At 63.7% G+C, this 18,643-nt stretch overlaps 1 protein-coding gene across 2 annotated transcripts in view; it reads right to left on the reverse strand.

Annotated features, from left to right (window-relative positions):
• FIBCD1 (fibrinogen C domain containing 1) overlaps window positions 1-18,301 on the reverse strand; it is a 36,466-nt gene extending 18,165 nt beyond the window's left edge. The window contains exons 1-5 of one of the 2 annotated variants that reach the window (XM_023629156.2): window positions 18,209-18,301; window positions 16,537-16,649; window positions 7,336-7,815; window positions 3,170-3,329; window positions 2,587-2,723 (exon numbers count right to left, since the gene is read on the reverse strand). In XM_023629156.2, coding sequence (XP_023484924.1) covers window positions 2,587-2,723; window positions 3,170-3,329; window positions 7,336-7,815; window positions 16,537-16,608 — 849 coding nt within the window. In that variant the 5' untranslated portion in view covers window positions 16,609-16,649; window positions 18,209-18,301. Of the gene's footprint in view, window positions 1-2,586; window positions 2,724-3,169; window positions 3,330-7,335; window positions 7,816-16,536; window positions 16,650-17,246; window positions 17,315-18,208 lie in introns of those variants that run through there. The other variant, XM_070250864.1, reaches the window with a different exon arrangement.
• Window positions 18,302-18,643: the final 342 nt, after the last annotated feature.

Consider the following 18,643-nt stretch of genomic DNA (forward strand, 5'->3'; position numbering starts at 1 on the left):
CTGGGCACAATGCTCCGTGAGCACCTGGCGGTGGCAGCCTGGTAAGCCCGCGAAGCCACACACCACAGTGGACGTGTGTCTCGCTGGCCGTCCCTCCCCGTCTTCTGAGGTTGGTGGGAGGCAGGGATCATGGCCACTGCAGTGGCTGAAGACTCTGGCTGCTTCGTCCCCTTGTGGGGAGGGCTGTAGGCAGGTGACCCAAGCCCCCAGTCAGGAACACCCCTGACGCTGACAGCAGCTGGGGAGGCAAAGAAGCCGGGCCAGACGGACTCTCGCTCGGAGGCACAGTGGGAGCTCGGCGGGGGTGCCGTGCCCGGTGTGGCTGTGTCCAGCGCTCAGGAGCAGCAGCCCTGGGCAGTGGGCTTCTCACCAGGCAACCCCTGGCCGGGTCTGGAGGGCTGTGTTCCTGGCTGTGTGGCCCTGAGCTGGTTTCCGGGCCTCCCAGCCTCCCTCTAGTACGTTCCTTTTCTGCTTAAATCAGCCACTTTCTGTTGCCCGCGGTTAAGACCTCTAAGTGAGGTAGGTGGGTGTTCTCATTTCACAGCTGAGGAAACTGAGGCTCAGAGAACTTAAGTAACTTGCCCAAGGTCACACAGCAGGACCCAGAGCCACGCCCCGGTCTGTCTGTGGATGTCAGAGCCCAAGAGTGTAGGCCATGCTCTCCGCCCCCGGCACAAGGGCTCAGTGACGGGCCTGTCCGCCGAGTGAGGGGACTGCCTCCTCCCTCCCCTCCCTGTTCTTCCCAAGAACACGCACAGTCAGGTTAGGCTTCCTGAAGCACAGTTTTTATCTCATCTTTCCTCTCTCCAGCACCCTCAATAGCTCCCCAGTGCCTGCCCCACACCCTGCAGCCTAGGATACTGACAACACTCGCCTCACCTCTTCACGCGCCACCCGCCCCAGCTGACTCTGTTCCCAGAACATGCTGCGTGCTTCCTGATTCCCAGACCCTTGTCGAGTTGCTCCCTCTTCCCAGAACACCTTCTCCTCCCTGCTCACTCAGATCCCATCCTTGAAGGCTCATCAGAAATGCCCCCTTCTCCAGGAAGCGTGTGCGGAGCCTCCCCACCTCTGCTCGCAGTGACTTCTGCCACCCCACACCCCAGCAGACTCTGAGCTCCCTGGGAGGACTGGGACCGGGGCTTCCCCGTCTCGCACATCCCCAGTACCCAGTACACAGCAGGTGCTCAAAATTGCCCATTTGAAATTAAATGTGAAGCCGAGACTCCTTGAAGAGTCAGTTTTAGGGTCCTGCTTTCCATTGTCACTGGGCATCCCAGCCACAGCCAACTAGGGAGGCTAAGCAGCTTTCAGGGTGGCACACAGACGCCCAGGGACAGTGGTGTAGGTTCTTCACTGCTCAAGGGCACCTGGCCAAGGGGGCAAGAACATGTGTTCTCTTTGCCAAGCCATGTCCCCAAAGGTCAGGACATGCACTTTTTAAATTTGCACCAAGTCACCTAATGGCCAGTGGCGCCCCGCTGAAGCCCACACCCAAGGCTGAGCCCCAGGAGATGCCGCAAGTCCACTGATTTGGAGGGGGAGGAGGAGCAAGCTCCCTTCCCACCCTCAGCCACCCAGGCTCCAGCGGCCCACAGCCCCAGGACAGCCCCTCCCGCTGCCTGTTTTTAGCCGGCACATGAACCAAGAATGATTGGGACATTTTTAAATGGTTAAAAAAAAAAATCAAAAAAAGAATACGTTTAAATATTATTTGAATACCATTTGAAGAAGAATACACGAGGATTTCATGAAATCCCGATTTCAGCGTCCACAGGGAAAGCGTTATTAGGATGCAGCCAGGCCCATGCATTCCGTTCCCCATCAAGGGCAGAGGCGAGTCGGCGGAACAGAGACCATGGGAGACAAGTGTGCCCACCTGCTCCAGAAGGGGCTTCCCAGCTGGCAGGTCGGGACACCCCCTGGGGTCTCCCAGCCGGGGCCCTGCCCACCACTCCACCCCTCCTCCCACCTCCAGGGAGGTTTCAAAGCCACCTGCGGCTGTCCCACCCCTGCCTTCCATCTGCAGTTTGAACCTTTCATTGCTCTCACCTCCCACCCAGGCAGGAGCCACAGGCGATCACAACAGCTCCTCCCAGGATGCCCCGGGGGCTCTGCTCCTGGAGGGGGGGGCCCTGCCATCTCCCGAGTGCGCACCGTCTATGATAACTCGAAGCCAGCAGCCGCCCGCATCCGCCCTTCATCTCACGCTTGCACCAGGCACCTGGTGCTGTGTTGCATCTCAGGACCCAACCCCGCCGTGCCCACGCCCCCAGGAACCACTGCTCAGGGAGGGCTCGGGGCTCAGGGAGCAGCAGGTGGCCCCACAGACAGGCAACGGGGCTTAAGATCTGCCCCTGAGGGCCCCCCAGGGTCCACTCACGACCTCCAGCTGCCCCGTGCAGGTTTCTGTGGGTGTGTGGTTCTTCGGTGAGATTATGGGCAGGTTTGTGGGGGCCGCAGGGCACCAGGCAGGGCCGGGCCCAGGGTGGAAGGCTGCGTGAGGCCGCTCAGCACCCCGGTTCACGGGCACAGCCTCCTGGGTCACCCGGGCCTGGCCGTGCCAGCGCGCAGCCGGAGACTCACCGTCCAGCCGCCCCCGCCCGTGTGCATGTCGCAGTAGACCTGGAAGCCGGCCGGGTCGTGTGTGGGGAAGATGGAGTAAATGCCATCCTCCTGCTGGCCGCTCAAGAGGACGTCCAGACAGTCGCGTGGCCGAGAGCCTGAGATAGGGAATGCCGTCAGGGAGGCCGGGCCTGACCGCCCACCTCTGTGCCTGGGTCTCTCTGACTTGTCTGTCCAGCCGGTAATGCCACGTGGGCTCCAGAGCACCGGCCTTGGGGTCAGACCTTGGCTCTGCCACTCCCTGGGTGAGCGAGCACCCTCTCTGAGCCTCGCTTTCCTCATCTGGAAAATGGGTACAATGAACCCATCTTGTGGGCCAGGAAAAGGGGCAGATAGGGCGCTCAGCGCTGCCTGGCCGCAGGAGGTCCTTGGCAAACGGCAGCAGGGTCCTTATCAGGGCTGGGGGGGCGGGGACGCTGGGGCACAAGGCATGGGCCACCGTGAAACTGAGGTTGGGCCCGGGCATCTCGTTGTGGGGCGCCCTCCGTCCAGCCTTCCCTGCTCTCCGGGGCACCCAAGGATGGCAGCCCCCCACCCCACTCACCATTGGCGCAGCCCCGGGGCCGCGATCCCCTGGCAGGCGCCCTCTGAAGATCAGCCTTGACACGGGGCCGGCCCAGCCCCCGGTCCCTCTGCAGGGCGTCCAGGACGTCGCTGACGGAGTTCACCAGGTGAGCCATGTGGCCTTGGCTCTCGGAGAGAAGCTGTGGAGTACAGGAGTGAGCGCAGGGGGCAGGGGCTCTGGCGGCTACCAGCACTGACGTCCCCCAGTTGGAGGTGGGCTCCCGGCACAACGGTGGCCCCTGCCCTTCTCTGGCCCAGACCCAAGGCCATCTGAGTCAGAGATCTCAGAGGACGGGGTGAGGGGCGAGGGAGCAGAGTGGCTCCCGCAGACACCTGTGCCCTGCTGCCCCGCCCTGTCCTTCACCCGTTCCTGCCCCTTCACAGGGGAGGCGCCTGTCAGAGGCACGTGCTGTGCACGGGGAGGCAGCGCCTGGCGTTAGGCAACGCTGGGTGCAAACCAGCTCCCCCATTTCCCAGTCAGAGGCCTGCAGGGGAGGGACTTAACCTGCCCTGAAACGGGGCTAACATGGCCTCTCCGGCCCCACTGCTATGGGGACTGGTGACAACGCAAGGGAAGCACCTAGCACAGTATGGGGCCCACACGGGGTGGTCGTACTCGGCCCACCCCGTTATGCAAATCCGGACGGCACCTTCCAGGTTACAAAGCACCCTCAGGCAGGGGACTGCACGTGACAGAGGGGGACCCTGGGGTACTCCACCCACCCCACCCGGCTCCATGCAAAGGCTGCTTTGATTTTCCACAGCTCTCTGATGTCCACCGCCTCACCTCACCCCACAGCATTGCCAGGAGTGGGGACTTGAGTTGTCACCTCCCGTTACAAATGGAGAAACTGAGGCCCAGAAGGAGAGGTCCCTGATGGAGAATGTTCTCAGGCCACTTCCCCAGGGCTGACTGGTAGGAAAGGAGCCCGGGGCTGCATCAGGAGCCCAGGAAGGGGGCGGAACAGCGACAGTGGTTCAGACCCAGGCTCTGGCGTCGATTCTGGGTTTTGACTCAGGCCCCTCCTCTGCTCCGAGGGACCCTGGAGGAGTCCCTGTACCTCTCCCCGCCTCAGCTTCCTCCTCCAGGAGCCGGAACGGGAGCTGTTCTTCCGGGGGCGGGTGGTGGGAGACTCATGACGGCCTGTGGGCCGGGCCTGAGCACCCAGTGGGTGTCCTCTGTTTGACTCATTCCCACCGCTGAGCTGGCGGCCGCCCTCCCCACGATCACGGTCCGGAGGTTTGCAGCTCAGCAAGTGCACGGCTGTTCCCTGGGACCTCTCAGCTGTGCCTGCTGCCTGAGGGGTCTGGGATCTATCACCTCCCCACCCCGGGCTCCAGGAGGCTGCAGGACCACGAGGAGGGGAGGCAGGGTCCTGGGCAGACTGAGCCAGCCAGCCAGCCAGCATGGGGCCTGCTGGGTCTTTACACACCGAACCTGTCATCTGCCAGATAATAGCTCGTTGGAGGGAGGAAAATAGAAATATACAGTGCTGGCAGTTTACAAAATATGATTCTCGGCTCGGCCGGAAGCAGGAGCCCTGCAAAGCTCTTCGTTTCCTTGTCACTTTCTCCTCTGCTGAGCAGGTGATTCAGTGAGGCTGCGGCCCGGGGAGCGGGGCGCCCAGACGGGCGGGGGCATGTGGGCAAAGCCGCCCGTTTCTCCCTGGGCTTCACTGCAGTGTCCTGTGGGCAGGCCCTGTCGGGGGAGTCCTCCAGAGGGATGCAGGCAGCACCCCGGGGGGCAGAGGGCGGGGGCCACCCTGCAGGGTGTTGGCGGCCAAGTCATCAGACTCATTGGTTAAGTCTCCAGGGGATTGTCCATCCTTCTGTGACGAAGCCGACACACTTGAAAAACTCAGGCATCGGGCACGGCCCGCTCTCCCTAACGGGCAGGGAAGACCTCCGTTTAAACCAGCAAATGATTAAAGTTGAAAATGTATGTATAAACATGCCCCGAATTAATGGGGAGAGTCAGTCCCTGCTCGCTGTGCTGTGCAGATCCATTCAAGAGGAGCTGGCAGCTTTTAGAGGCGGTGACATCAGAGTTGCCGCTTCCAGCTCTTCATAGTCGCATGACCGAGCTGAGACAAGGTGCTCTGCCACCCTGAGCCTCCGTCTGCCCCTCCACAGAATGGGGTGATGACTCCCACCTCCTGGGGCGACTGTGCTGCAAAGGGCTTGTTACCGCCCGGCGTGGGCCCCGCACAGGCGGTCCCCATCGTTAGTACTGTGAACGGGGTTTTCAGTGGTGGCTCCCCATGGGCTGGAGCGTCACTTTACCAACAATTTCCAGCATAATGATCACAGAGACGCTGATGTGGCATCTCTCCAGTGTCAGATGTGGCCGAGCCCGGTACAGTCAGGAGCTCCAGCATCCTCCTGGGTACGGACTGTGTTGTCCCCATTTTAGAATTGAGGGGACACACCCCGGGGGGCACCTGACATGCCCAAGGTCCTACACCTGGTACTTGCTGGAGCCTGGACTGGATGCTGCCTCTGCCAACTCGAACCCTGAGGGCAGAACTGCTCGGCTCTGCCACTCCCAGGCCAGTGGGCTCAGGCATTTGTGTACACAAGTCCCCTTGGTACTTGCTGAACTGTCGACACCCGGGGGAGCGTGGGTTGGGATAAGGTCCAGGATGTGCCTTTTAACAGGCACGCTGGCAGTTCTGACGGGGGTGCCCACGGGCATTGCTTTGAGAAGCCCAGGTCTGGGCTGATCAGCTGAGGGTCTGGGAAGCTTGGAGAGGAGGAGCAGGGAGCCACCTCGACATGCTCTGCAAGACTCATCGTCTCCGAAGTCACCCGGAGTCTGCGGGAAATTAAACATCCTCTGGAGAAGTCATCTGCCAGGCGAGCCGGGGCACTACTGGGCCCCAGGAAAGCTGTGAGTCTGAGGGAACAGCTCGAGGCCTCTGCGAAGGTGGGCGGGCGGGAGACCCCGAGGCCCCACCCCCATCCTCCACCTGCCCTAAGGGTGAGCATTTGTTGGCCTGGCCTGGCCTGGCTGACCAGGGGCTGAGCCATGTGGAGAGCGAGGTGGGGGCCCAGATCACCCAGAAAGCCTGGGGGGGGCTCCTCGAGCCCTGCGATGAGGGGCAGCAGGAAGGCAGCTGAACGCCCCACCTCCACCCCGCGCGGGAGGGGAGCGCCGCCTTCCCCTCGGTCACCCAGACAGCACGATGAGCAATGTACTCCCTCCAGCTGCAGCCTTCAGAGGGCGGCAAAAGGCCCATGGCTCATGAGCGGCGAGGTGACCGAATGCCTGGTCATCCAGGTGTCCAGAACAGGCTGGGACGGATGGTGGGGGTGGGGCTCACCCCCTGGTCCCTGAGGACCTGAGTCACCGGGTGACGGGATACAGGGCTGGAGGCTGGGCAGAGCACCCGGAGGCCAGATGCCAGGGCTGACCTGGCCACACCCTGGACCAATCACCACCCCTTCTGGGCCTGAGTTTTCTCTCCTGGAAAATGGCAGAAGGCAGATGAGATGACCCGAAGTCCCTGCTCCTCTGGGGGGACGTTCTGGCTGATGCTCCAGGCGTGGTCAGCGCTGGAAACGCCTCCCTCAGGTCTACCTGGCGCTTGCTGGGACCTGGCTTGGCTCGGGGATGGGGCGGGGCTGGTGGGGATGGCTAAGGGTCTGGCTGGGCTCCCTCCACTGTCCCTTCTTCCCTGGAAAGCTGTGAGCAGGGAGTGGGGCAGGGGGTCGAGAGGGGGCGCGGCTCTCTCTGGCCATGTGGCACCGACCAGCCACGTGACCTTGAACCTCGATTCCCTACTGATGGAGGCCACGACCAGCCTTACCTGCATCCCACCTCCTCCGGAGCACCTGGGAAGCCCCTCGAGCCCTGGGTCTGACCTGACTGTTGGATGACACGGGGTGCTATGCAAATACGCAGGGTCACCAGGACAGAGAGTAGGAAACGGTTTGAATCCTGGCGCCACGAGCTGTGTGGCCTTGGATGATAGACTCACCTCTCTGAGCCTCAGTTGCTCATCTGTGGATGGGAATGGCAACAGCCTCTGGTCCCCGGGCACTTGGGGATTAAGTGAGGCTGTGGACATCAGGCGCCCAGCACGTGGCAGGCTGTGGTGGCAACAACCCCGCCACCCCCAACCCTGCCAGAGACGCTGTCCTTACCTGGACGAGGCGGCCCTGCTCGCTCTGCAGGGCGCTGAGCCCCTGGCCCAGAGCGCCGTGGCCCCTCCGCAGCCCGGCGCACTCGGCCTGCAGCTCCGCGGCGCGGGCCAGCAGCTGGGGCAGCTGTGCAGCCAGGGTGTCCAGCAGCTCCTGCTCCTGCTCGCCCGCCAGCCGCGGCCTGGCCTGCTGCTCGCTCAGTGCCCGCAGCACCGAGGCCTGCGCGCCCTCCAGGCGGGAGAAGCCATCGGCGAGGTCGGGGCAGCGCGGGTCGATGAGGATGCTGAGGCGCGAGCTGTCGGCCCTCTCCACAGTGACCAGGGCGCTGTTGGCGCCGGCCGGCCCGGTGCTGACGACGGGCGGGGGCGCCGTACCGGGCGTGCGGGCGTGGTTCAGGAAGAGCAAGGCGCCGGTGACAGCCACGGCCAGCAGCACCGCCAGGGACAGCAGCACCGTGCACAGCACGTAGCCGCAGCTCAGCCGCTGCCAGCCGGCCCCGGGCACACGGACAGAGACGGACAGACAGATGCACAAGAGAGAGAAGGGGCGGCATCAGGGGCAGAGCTGGGCCTCCAGCCCTGCCCGCGAGGAGGACCCAGGCAGCCCCGGGCGGCGCCTCTGGCCCACGTGAGGCCTGGACAAGGCTCAGAGGGGGCCGTCTTCTTGGGGACAGGGGAAGGAGTCACACAGGCAGACGGAGATGAGAGCCAGAGTCCCAGAGACACACGAAGATACAGGAAGATGGAGAGAATGAGAGGGGCAGGGAGACAGAGATGGAGGGGATGAGAAGAGAAACTGAGGCAGAGAGACGGGGAGACCGATGGAGAGAGAGGCCCTTTCCCCTCGCTGGCCCTGCCCTGCCCCATGTGGCCTGCACGGGGCGGCCACCTCTCCCCACAAGGAGCCCTCCAGGGTCTGGTAAGGGCTGGAGGTGAAGTCTCGCCCTCTGCAGCCAGACAGGCCGGGCTCAGGCCCCCACGCTGCCACTTCCCGCAGGGGGACCTTGGGTGAGGACCTCACCTCTCTGAGCCGCCATGCCCTCACCTGCAAAATGGGGGCGAGAACGATGCCCACCGCCTGCATGCAGGTGCCTGCGTGCAGACTCAGGAAGACGGAGCTGTAACGGTGCCAGCACCCAGTCACAGCCCAAAGGAGCTCAGTGAGCGGCCACGGAGCACTGGACACATGGGGAGACTGAAGCCCAGAGAGGGTGAGGGGCTTGCCCACAGCCACACAGCAGATTCGAAGCAGAGCTGACTAGATCTCCAGCCTGCTGCCTCCTCCCAGAGCCAGGCACCTTCTCCGACTGAATTCCCCCACATTTCCGACTTTCTGAACTCGAGACGCGTCTTTAAATGAGCCGGTATAGTAAAGCTCTTGCAGCCGCGCCTGCGGCATTGTGCTTGTGCAATAAATATTAGCGGCTTTTATTATCTTATGATCGATGTGCACAGAGCATCTGGAGGTGTTTGGTTTTTTATTGTCCACCCAAAGTGTTATTTCTGCGTGTCGTCGATGTTGAGATGCACTTTCTCTTCTCAGTTTAACGTCTCCGAGGTAGGGGGCATCCCACAGTTGTGACTGACAACTTGCCTGCTTTTTTTTTTTTTTTTGAGGAAGATTAGCCCTGAGCTAACATCTGCTGCCAATCCTCCTCTTTTTGCTGAGGAAGACTGGCCCTGAGCTAACATCCATGCTCTACTTTATATGTGGGACACCTACCACAGCATGGCATGCCAAGCGGTGCCATGTCCGCACCCGGGATCTGAACCAGCGAACCCCAGGCCGCCGAAGAGGAACTTAAGTAACCTAACCGGGCCAGCCCCTTGCCTGCTTTCTTAGCGATAATAAAGTAGCGATGCCTCTTACATCGCGGGTCTGACCGTGGGTAGATACGCAAGAGTGAGAGCGTCTCCTCCGTAAGTTCAAACCCTACAGGCAACTCCTGAATCTCCCGCGTGGCACCAGAGGAGGATGGGCTCAGGGGTGAAGTGCAGGGGGACAGCAGACCCCCAGGGAAGGGAGGGAGAGAATTCCTGAGCCTGCCCGGCAGTGACAGACGCCCCCAGGACTCAGAGTCCACCCCTCCTCTCTCCGCACCTGCCCAGGCCCCGGGGCGCACATCCACCTGGCTGCACGCATCTCGACATGTGCTCAGGCCACACCTAAACACTTAGCTCCCAGGCCACTCCCTCTGGCTGAAGCATCTGCTTCCCTGCTCCTCCTCTACCAGCCTAACTTGCTCTCTTCCTTCAGGGCTCAGCTAGATGCCGCCTCTTCCAGGAAGCCTTTCTGGACTGTGTCCTCAGCCCTCCTCTCAGTGTGGGAGGGGCTCCTCCTCCCTTCCCCCATGGTGACACTCAGCAAGGCAATAGTCATCCCCTTTGACTTCATTCATTGGCTCACTCACACTCTGGGTATCCCCAGAGCCAGGCTCCAGGCCAGGCCTTAAGGAGAGAGAAGCAGTCATCCCAGCCTGCCCTGTGGGAGCTCGTGTGCCCAGGAGGGTGACTCGTACCCTCTTCTGGGGCACGGATCCTTTTGAGAATCTGATGAAAGCTGGGATTGGGGGACCAGCGGATCCCCGGTCCAGGAAACTTGCCCTGGACCACGAGCCCCACCAGGGAGAGGGACCTGCTCACCGCCAGGCGCAGAGCGGCTGGTTGCTGGGTGGGTGGAAGGAAGAGCAGAGCAGCAGGTCACCTCGTTGAGCCCTGGCCCCCCAGGCAGGGCCGCCTCTGAGTCTGGGCCCCCCTGACTGCCTGGCAAGGAATGAAGGCCGCCTCCAGGCACCGCAATTCCCCAGTCACCCACAGCTCAGAAGCTTCCAGACAGGCGGGCCCCCATTATCACCGTCGCCCCCGAGCACACCCCATTCCCACCACTGAACCCCCATCGAGGGACGATGACCCAGGTCACACGAGAGCATTCGAGCCCAGGGCCGGGCGACACTGGACTCACGCCATCTGTGCCCAGGCCGCCGGCCGGGAGACCCCACCCTGTTCCTCCCTCACCTGACGTGTGACCTGTGTGACAGGGCTTGAGAGACAAAGCCCTGTGTCAGCAAGTGAGTTCCTGCCAGGCCCCCCCACGGAGCCCACCGGAGACACCTTGCCCCGAGCAGCTCCCAGCAAGCGAGCGAGCGATGGCCTCCAAGTGCAGAGCATTAAGGTCCCCCAGCTGCCAGGCAGGGCGGCCAGCCACAGCGGCCAGTCACGTCCCCCGCGTCTCCAGGACCCTGGCCCTCTTGGGCACCCGCTTTACCCCAAGCCCCCTGTCCCTGGAGGGAAGGCAGAGGGGGCCACAGGAGGGGAGGGGCTGCGGAAGCTGCAGGGGGGCCCCTGAGGGCAGGGGGACCGAGCCCGGAGAGGAAACAGGCCACTCAGCAGAGGAGAATGAGCCCTCGGAGATCACCTTAAACATGAAGTGCTGCTCTCCTTTATGGGCTGGCGGTTACGTGCCTCGCAAAGAAATCGGCTGAGACAATGAGGGGGCCCTGGCCGCGAGCGGCCCAAGCGAGCAGCACGCTCGGGGCTGGGGCTTCTGTGGCCGAGCGGGGGTCACACACCCGGGGCCCCGCCTCCCAGGGGCCAGGAGCGGGAGACCGAAGGTGGCCCAGGCAGTGGGCAGGAGAGGAGCCAGGAGCCCCGCGGTCAAGGCCCACTGCTGCCACTAACCGACCCCCGGGGCGAGCTCCCAGCTGCAGGGACGTGGCCCAGGGTCAGGGGCTACCCAGGAGGCCCTGGCCGAGGGGAGGACTAGATGGGCTCTTGCCAAGGGAGGCAGAGGGCAGGAAGCCCCAAAGGAGTCTCAGCTGAGGGGTGACATCTGTCCCCCCTCCTCCAGCAGCGGCCGTGCGGTCAGGCGGGGGAAGGGAGGGCTCAGGAAGGATGGACTCACGGGCACGGTGCTCTGCCAGGCACACTGGCTCTTCTCCCGTGTTTTCTAAGGGAGCTGGGCAGCGTTAGTTCCCTGGGGGGCTGAGACGATTCGCCTTGTACCAAAGGAGGAAGAAGAAAGTCTTCCTCCAGGGGGAGGTCAGGCAAGGTTAGATCCAGGTGCAGGCTGCTCCCAGCGCCCCACCTCCTAGGAGCACCCCAGCCAAACGCAGGATGTCTGCTCATCATGATGGAAATACATCACAGGGCTTCGGGTTGGGAAAACTAAGGGTGGGTGGAGTGTGGCCTGGGGCCTGGCAGGGGGCTTCCAGGCACAGAGCTACAGGTGGGCTTAATGGGATCATGGGGAGGGTGGGCGGCCCAGACCCTGCCCCAGCCGGGAGCCCCCAGGCGAGCCTCTCCACCCCTCCCCAGGAGCCCACACCTGCTCCCACCGCTAGACAAAGGGCTCCTGGACTGGGCTGAACCCTGAGCCCCTGGCCCTGGCACAGGGGTGGTCCCGGAGACCCCTAGGTGAGGGGCTGGTTGTTCTGCTTCGGGACCCCTGAAATTCTGGGTTCCCAAAGACTCAGAAAGAGGGCCTGCAGGCTTTTCCATGAGCTCTGAGGAAGAGCCCCCTGTCCTGCCGGGGGGAATCTGGAGCTTCAGGCCGTGGGAACGACCCCGGAGGAGTGGCTGAAGGTGTCTCAGGGGACAAACAGACAGGGCCCGGGAGCTGCGGAGTCCACCCCCTCCTGGAGCTCTGTCACTTCCCAGGGGGCGCTCGGCTCTGGAGCCATTTGCAGGGAGGGAGGGTCTCCAGATGTTTCCTATGAGGGTCTTGCCCCCCTTCCCACACACACACAAAGCTCCTGGCTTCCCGGACGGCCCACCCGGGCCTCCAGCCCACTGAGCCCCAAACCAGGCTCTGTCCACCCAGCCCGGAGCCTCCTGAGGTCCCAGGCAGGGTGGACCAAGCCCACAACCCGCCCCCCGAAAACTGGGCACCTCCCTGAGCCCCCTGCTCCCCACCCAGCCAGCCACCCGGCCCTGGGCACTCCACCTCTTCCAATCCCCCAGCCCCCTCTGTCCCCAGGCCCCCAGCTCTGCCCTGGCGCAAGCTCTGTCATCTGCTTCTAAATCACTGTGACCATGTTCCCGGGGCCTCCCTGCCGCCCCCAGCCCCGCCAGCCCCGTCCCCACCCAGCAGCCAAGGACCCCTCCTGACGGCAAAGTGGACTAGGACCCCTCCAGGGTGACCAAGGTGTCAGGAGCACGACCTGCTCGTCCCCTCGGCCTAGGACACCCACAGGTTCCTGGCCCCCACCCTCACCCTCACCCCTGCCCTGTTCTCTCCGCCCGCTGGCTCCTGCATGTCCCCCAGCACACCCTGGTCTCCCTCGAGGACAGATACGGCAAATGCTGTTCACCTTAAACGTCACCTCCTCCGGGAAGCCCTCCCCTGCTGTTTAGCTCTGCACTCCCGGCCCCCACTCTGCTCCTGGCTCCCTGAGCCTCTCCTCCCTTGCTTCACCTTCCTTCTTGCCCGACAGTGACCTCAACCCCCACCCCAGGGAACGAGAGAGAGGCGCCCTTCTCTTCACAGCGCCCATCACGGTTTGTAATAACCCGACTGTGACTTTGTCCCCCGGACTCTAAGTGCCCTGAGTTCACGGCTGTCCCTTCTCGCTGCCGCAGGGGCTCTATAAATAGTCACGGAGTGAATTAAATGCAGCAAGGTTTCGGTCAAACCTCAGGAAGAACTTCCCAATGAGATTTTCTCTCTTTCTGGAATGTTTTTAGAAGTTTTGAAAGTACCATGAGACGGCAGAGGTCAGAGGTCGATCTCCCTGTGGGTGGCCTGACTCAGGGACTGCTCAGAAGCAAGCCCCCCCAACCCTCCCAGGAGGAGACGGCGACAGGGTGACTTCCAGCCCCACACTCGAGGACTGGAAGAATCAGCTCTATTTCTAGATCCTTTCATCTGAGCAACTCCCAACTCCCAGCAAAGACTCCCGCCGTCTCCCGCCCAGGGGGTGACAGCCCCTTCGTTCTGCAGGGGGAGAGGACTCTCCTAATGAAGTCGGCCACCGGGCCAAGGTCGCCCAGCAAGTGAGGCGCTGCGGCCGGACATGCCCGGGACAGCGCCGGCCCGAGGCGGTCCCCACACACCGCAGCCCTCGGATGCAGGCCCCTCCTCGGCCCCTCGGCCGCGTCTTGGGAGCGACATCATGCGCCGAGCAAGCGGAACGAAGGAAGGACAGCCAGCCTCTCCAGCTTCATCCACCCACCGGGCTCATCTGCTGTCCAGGACCCCGCTTCACTCCCGGCTCCAGCTCTCTGAGCCTCCGTTTCCTCATCTGTCAAATGGGTTGATTGTCCCTGCCACCAACCTCCCAGGGTGGCTGTGACTAAGAAACGAGAGCTGTAGAGGGGAGCCCAGCAGGTCTCGCTCGGGGTGTGGCCTTGCCATCTATTGCCCTAGAAGAAGCGCCTGGTAAAGACCCTCAGCCAGGCCCTCCTGGCAGGAGCTGGGGGTCGGATCCCTTCCCCTGGGGGGCAGAGGGGAGATCAGGACACTGACAGCCCGTGAAAGGGGACAGGCCACTTTGAGAACCACCCTCCTCACAGGTGCACAGTGCTGTACAGCTTGCAAAACATACCAGGGTTTCCCTTGACCCTCATAACAGCCCGGGCGAAGTGAAGAAGCAGCCGGGAGTGCTGTTCCCATTTTGCAGATGGTAAAGCCCAGACCCAGAGAGGGGTAGTAACTTATCCAGAGTCACACAGCATGTCAATAGCCAAGATGAAACTAGAAGCAGGAAAGAGAGAAGGCCAGGCCCCAGGGAACAGGCCCGGAGGGAACCAGGGCAGGCGCAGTGGGCCCAGGAAAGGCCCCACCTCTTATCTGAAGCTTCAGACAAGCCTGGAGCTGGCACAAGGGACAGCCTGTCTACACGCTGGGTCACCAAAGGAGTGGGGACGGGAGAGGGTGTGTGATATTGGCCCAGGCCCCCGGGGCCACAAGCCCTCAGCTGCCTCTGATGCCAAGGGGCAGACAGCTGGGCTCTGGCCTGGTGGCAGCTGGGATATGTGTCTCCGGGCAGCAGCAGAGGGAGACTGGGCCCGGCCCAGGAGGTCCCGAAGCCACCTCCCCTTGAGACACAGCCGCGCTTGCTGGCTCCGCTCCACAGCTCCTCTGGGCCCCGCTTCATGCAACTCAGTTCAGCAACTATCCCGCAGCTCCCAACCTGAGCAGCATGGAAAGGCAGGTGCCTGGGCCCAGGGGAGACCTTGGGGTGAGGACCCAGAAGGAATGTGTGTCCAAAGGGAGCCCCTGACGGAGGAGGGACTCAGGGCTGGGACAGGACAGCCAGATAAAGGCAGCTGAGCAGCACAGGCTAAACGCTGCCAGGACTCTGAGACATAGCCACTGGGCATCAGGGAAGGCTTCCTGGAGGAGGTGGCATTTGAGTAGGTCTTGAAGTATATGTAGGGTTTCCCTGAGTGAAGGAGTGTGTGTGTGTGTGTGTGTGTGTGTGTGTGTGTGTGTGTTGGGGAGTCTGGTGGAGCCAACAAGATGAGACAGCAAGGTTCAGAAATGGGCAGCCTGGTATGGGGTTGAAAAATGACAAGCAGTCAGTACCTGTAAGAAGCTAATGGAAAGGGAGAAGGGGCCGGGCTGAGGATGGCTTTGAGTGACAAGTCTAGGAGGTAAGAATGTCTTGCTAAGGGGGAGAAAGTCAGACCTCAGAAGGAGAGGTTTGTTTGCTTTTTTTTTTTTTTTTTGAGGAAGACTGGCCCTGAGCTAACATCCATGCCCATCTTCCTCTGTTTTATATGTGGGACGCCTGCCACAGCATGGCTTGACAAGCAGTGCATAGGTCCACGCCTGGGATCTTGAACCCTGGCAAACCCCAGGCCGCCAAAGCGGAGGGCGCAAACTTAACCCCTGAGCCACCAGGCCGGCCCAGGAGAGGACTTTTTATCTGGGGACGGCTTTATCCGTGGACCTGACTTAGAGGAACACATGACCTCAGGAGGCACTGCGAGACGCTTGGGGTCGGACCTGGCTTCGAATCCTTGCTCTCCTGCTAACATGCTGTGTGCCTTGGGCACACGCCTCACCTCTCTGAGCCACCATCCACAGGGGACGTGGGAACGCGCACCCCTGCCTAGCCCCCCGGCTGCTGCGGGAAGCGAGGTTGTGCAGATGGTTGGGAAAGAGCTTTGCGAGCTACAGAGGGCCGGGCCCCCACACCACAGCGGTGTCACTCCAGACAGAACGAGCAGGCTGCAGCTCAGAGTGAGGGGCCGCCAAGGCCCGCCCCTGCCGCCCCCTCCTGCCGCTGCCAGCGGCGAGCTGTTCCTTCCCCAATGACATCTGCCTGGGAGAAATTTGAAATTTAAAACGGGCAGCCCCATTACTTCTCCTCGGCCTCCTCGGCTCGCCCGCCTGCCCCAGTCCCTCGGCAGCCCTGCCTGGAGCAGCCCCAGGGCTGCCCTCCACTCAGCTTCCGGTCTCCAGCCCTCTCTCCGGCCGGCCCTGGAGCTCGGCCCTCGCCCCCTCCTCCTGCGCAGCCCTGGGCACCCTCCAAGCCTGCCTCACCCCCTGCCCCTGAAGAGGCAGCAGAAAGAAGGAAGGAACAGACCTGAAGCCCAGAGGCCCGGGTTCAAATCCTGGCAGAGCTGCCTGGCCTCGGGCAGGAGCAAGCCTCTCTGAGCCTCGCTCTCCTATCTTACAGCAGGAGAAGCACTATGCTCAGCCCTCCCACACGAGGCAGATAGGCGCTGCTCCCCTACTGTATGGGGAGGTGTAGGGGGGCTGACTAAAGTGAGGATTCAGAGGGGATCCAGGTGTGGGCGTCCTGCTCCTGAGGCTCAGGTCACCATGCCCGGCACAGGGCGGTGCCCAGGCTGGAGACTTGCTAAGTGGTCAGGGCGCCCACTGTAGAGGTCAGTAAACAGAGACTCAGTGAGAGGCGCGATTTGTGAGATCACACAGCCAGCTAAAGGGCTGGTCACAGTGTGAACTACAGGTCCCCCACTCCGTCTGTACACCGTGCACCGGGAGTCCGTTGGAGGCGCAGGGGGGCCCCCGGCCAGCAGAGCGCGCGGCTCCTGCCGGGGTGCCGCCCCCATCAGGACCCCGAACCCCAAGTTCGAGCCTCCTCTGAGGAGGAGAGGAGGGCGCCACGCTGCCCCGCGCCTCCCGAGCCTCGCGGGAGTGCGCCCCAAACTCCAGCCCCCCGCCCCGCGGCCGGAGCGGCCACCGCCTTGCCAACCGCTCGCGCCCCGTGTCCCCACGCCCCGGGCCCGCGCGTACCTGCGGCTTGTCACGCGGCCGGTCCTCAAGTTGGGAAGCGCCGCCCATGGTCTTCCACCGGTCGTTGACCATCTTCCGGCAGGACTGGCGGGACCGCGGGGCGAGGCGCGCCGCTGCGGAGCGCAAAGGCGCCGAGGTGGGCGCGGGCTCCGGGGCCGGGCGCGTTCCGCCCGCCGGATCCCCGCCTCCGTGCCCCGCGCCGGGGCTGCCCGGGCCAGCGGGCGTGCGTGTGCGTGTGCCGTGCGGGTGTGTGCCGGCGTGAGCGCGGGTGTGTGCGGGTGAGAGCCGGAGCGGGAGCGCGAGAGCCGCCCGCCGCCCGCCCGCCTGCCGCTCGCGCTGCGCGCCGTCCCCGCTCCCCGCTCCCGCGCCTCCCCCTGCGCGCTCCTCTCCCGCCTCCCTCCCTCCTTCTCAGTCTCCGTGTCTTTTTTGTCTCGGACTCTCTTTGCCTTTTATTACTCCCCTGGTCTCCGTCTGACACACGCGCGCGCGCGCGCGCACACACACACACACCGCAGACTGCATGGTTCAACTCCACCTCCAAAAAGGCCAAGAGGAAGGAGGCAGAACGGCCCCACACCCCCGGGGCCAGCCGGGAGGGCGGCAAACAGCCGCGGGCAGCCCGGCTCTGGCCGGCCCGGAGGGGCCTGGGAACCCCGGCGGCGCCTCGGCCGGCACAAACTTCCTCCCGCGCGGGATTCGCGCCAACTCACCGTGCGCGGGGGGCGCGGCGCCGGGCGGGCCTTGGGGCGCCCCCGCCGGGCCGTCGGGCGTCTCCCGGGAGCGGCGCAGGGCTCACCTGAGACCCGGGCTGGGCAGAGCGTGGGGGCCGGCCGGAGTGCGCCCCCTGCGGGTCCCCGAGGTCTCAATCCGGGCCCCGGGGCAAGTGCGCCCTGGCGCGGACGCTGCGGCCACCCGGGACGGTCCCCCTGCCGCCCTCGACCCGCGAGGCCGGCCCTGGGGGCGCCTCGGCCAGAGTCCGCAGACCCGCGCCCGGGCGGCTCGGGGGCAGAACGGGGGTCCCCGCCGGCTCCGCGGTCGCGAGTACGAGCCGCTCCGCGCTCTGCCCGCGCTCCCGGCCGGTCGCCAGGCGCGCCCCGCGCCGTCGCGGCCCCCGCCTCCACCTCGGCCCCGGAGAGGAGGAATTTGCGCTGGGAGGGGGCTTCTTAGTCGCCCCCTCCCACCAGCAGCACTTTTTAAAGCATTAAATCCGCCCGGAGCCCTTCGGAGGTAATTGACAAAGTCCTTAATCTGCGCCGTTAACGAGCTGCTATTGTGGCTTCTGACCGCGAGGCGCCCACGCGGCCCGACGCCCCCTCCCCGGGCCACCGGAGCCAGGCCGCCTGCCCCTCCCCCGCCTCTCTTTCCGACCCCTTATCTTCTTCCCCAGCTTCAGAATAGGCACCCCCGTTCCCCGCCGCCCCTCTTCTCCCCAAAGCTGTTTTCCAGCTCCCGGGGCGCCTTGGCCCGCCGCGCTGTTCCCTGGCAGTGCCTTCGTCTCTCTCCCACTGGCTGCCAGTCTGTCGCCCCATCTTCGTCCCTCGCCGGGCCCCTCTCTGAGCCCTGCATGGGGCTGCCTGGGAGTGGGGGCCGCGCCCAGCCTGTGCGGGACACTCCCTGTGCCCGGAAAACTGAAGTCGGGGCACCCTGTGCCTCATGCTGTCTGAGCACTCACCCGCCAGAAGTTGGTTCACAACCCGCCAGCTGCTTGTCTGACGCCTCCCCTTCCTTCCAGGGCTGCTGGCTGGCCTCACCTGCAGCCCCACCCCAGCCGCCCACAGGGAGGCCGCCTCGGGAGCTGGAGAGGATCTCATAGCACTGGCAGGGGGTCAGGGGGCTGGTGTGGAGTCCTGGCCTGTGGCTCTTCCTTGATGGCACCTATCCCCCTGAGCCCCTCTCTTATGGATTAAAGGGATTGGCAAGTGACCTGGAGGGCCATCGCACTTGGACGGAGAGGTGTGGTGGAAAGCACAGGGCCTGGCTGTGTGGCCTGGGGCAAACAACTGTGCCTCTCTGGGCCTGTTAACCCTCCTGGGAAGGGCTCCTGTGAAGTTCTGAGAGAGGGCTGGCCACACTGAAGCACCTGAGTGGGGCTCAGACTTGCCCGCTA

Source organism: Equus caballus, chromosome 25 (assembly GCF_041296265.1).
Source record: "Equus caballus isolate H_3958 breed thoroughbred chromosome 25, TB-T2T, whole genome shotgun sequence".
NCBI classification, from domain to species: Eukaryota; Metazoa; Chordata; class Mammalia; order Perissodactyla; family Equidae; genus Equus; species Equus caballus.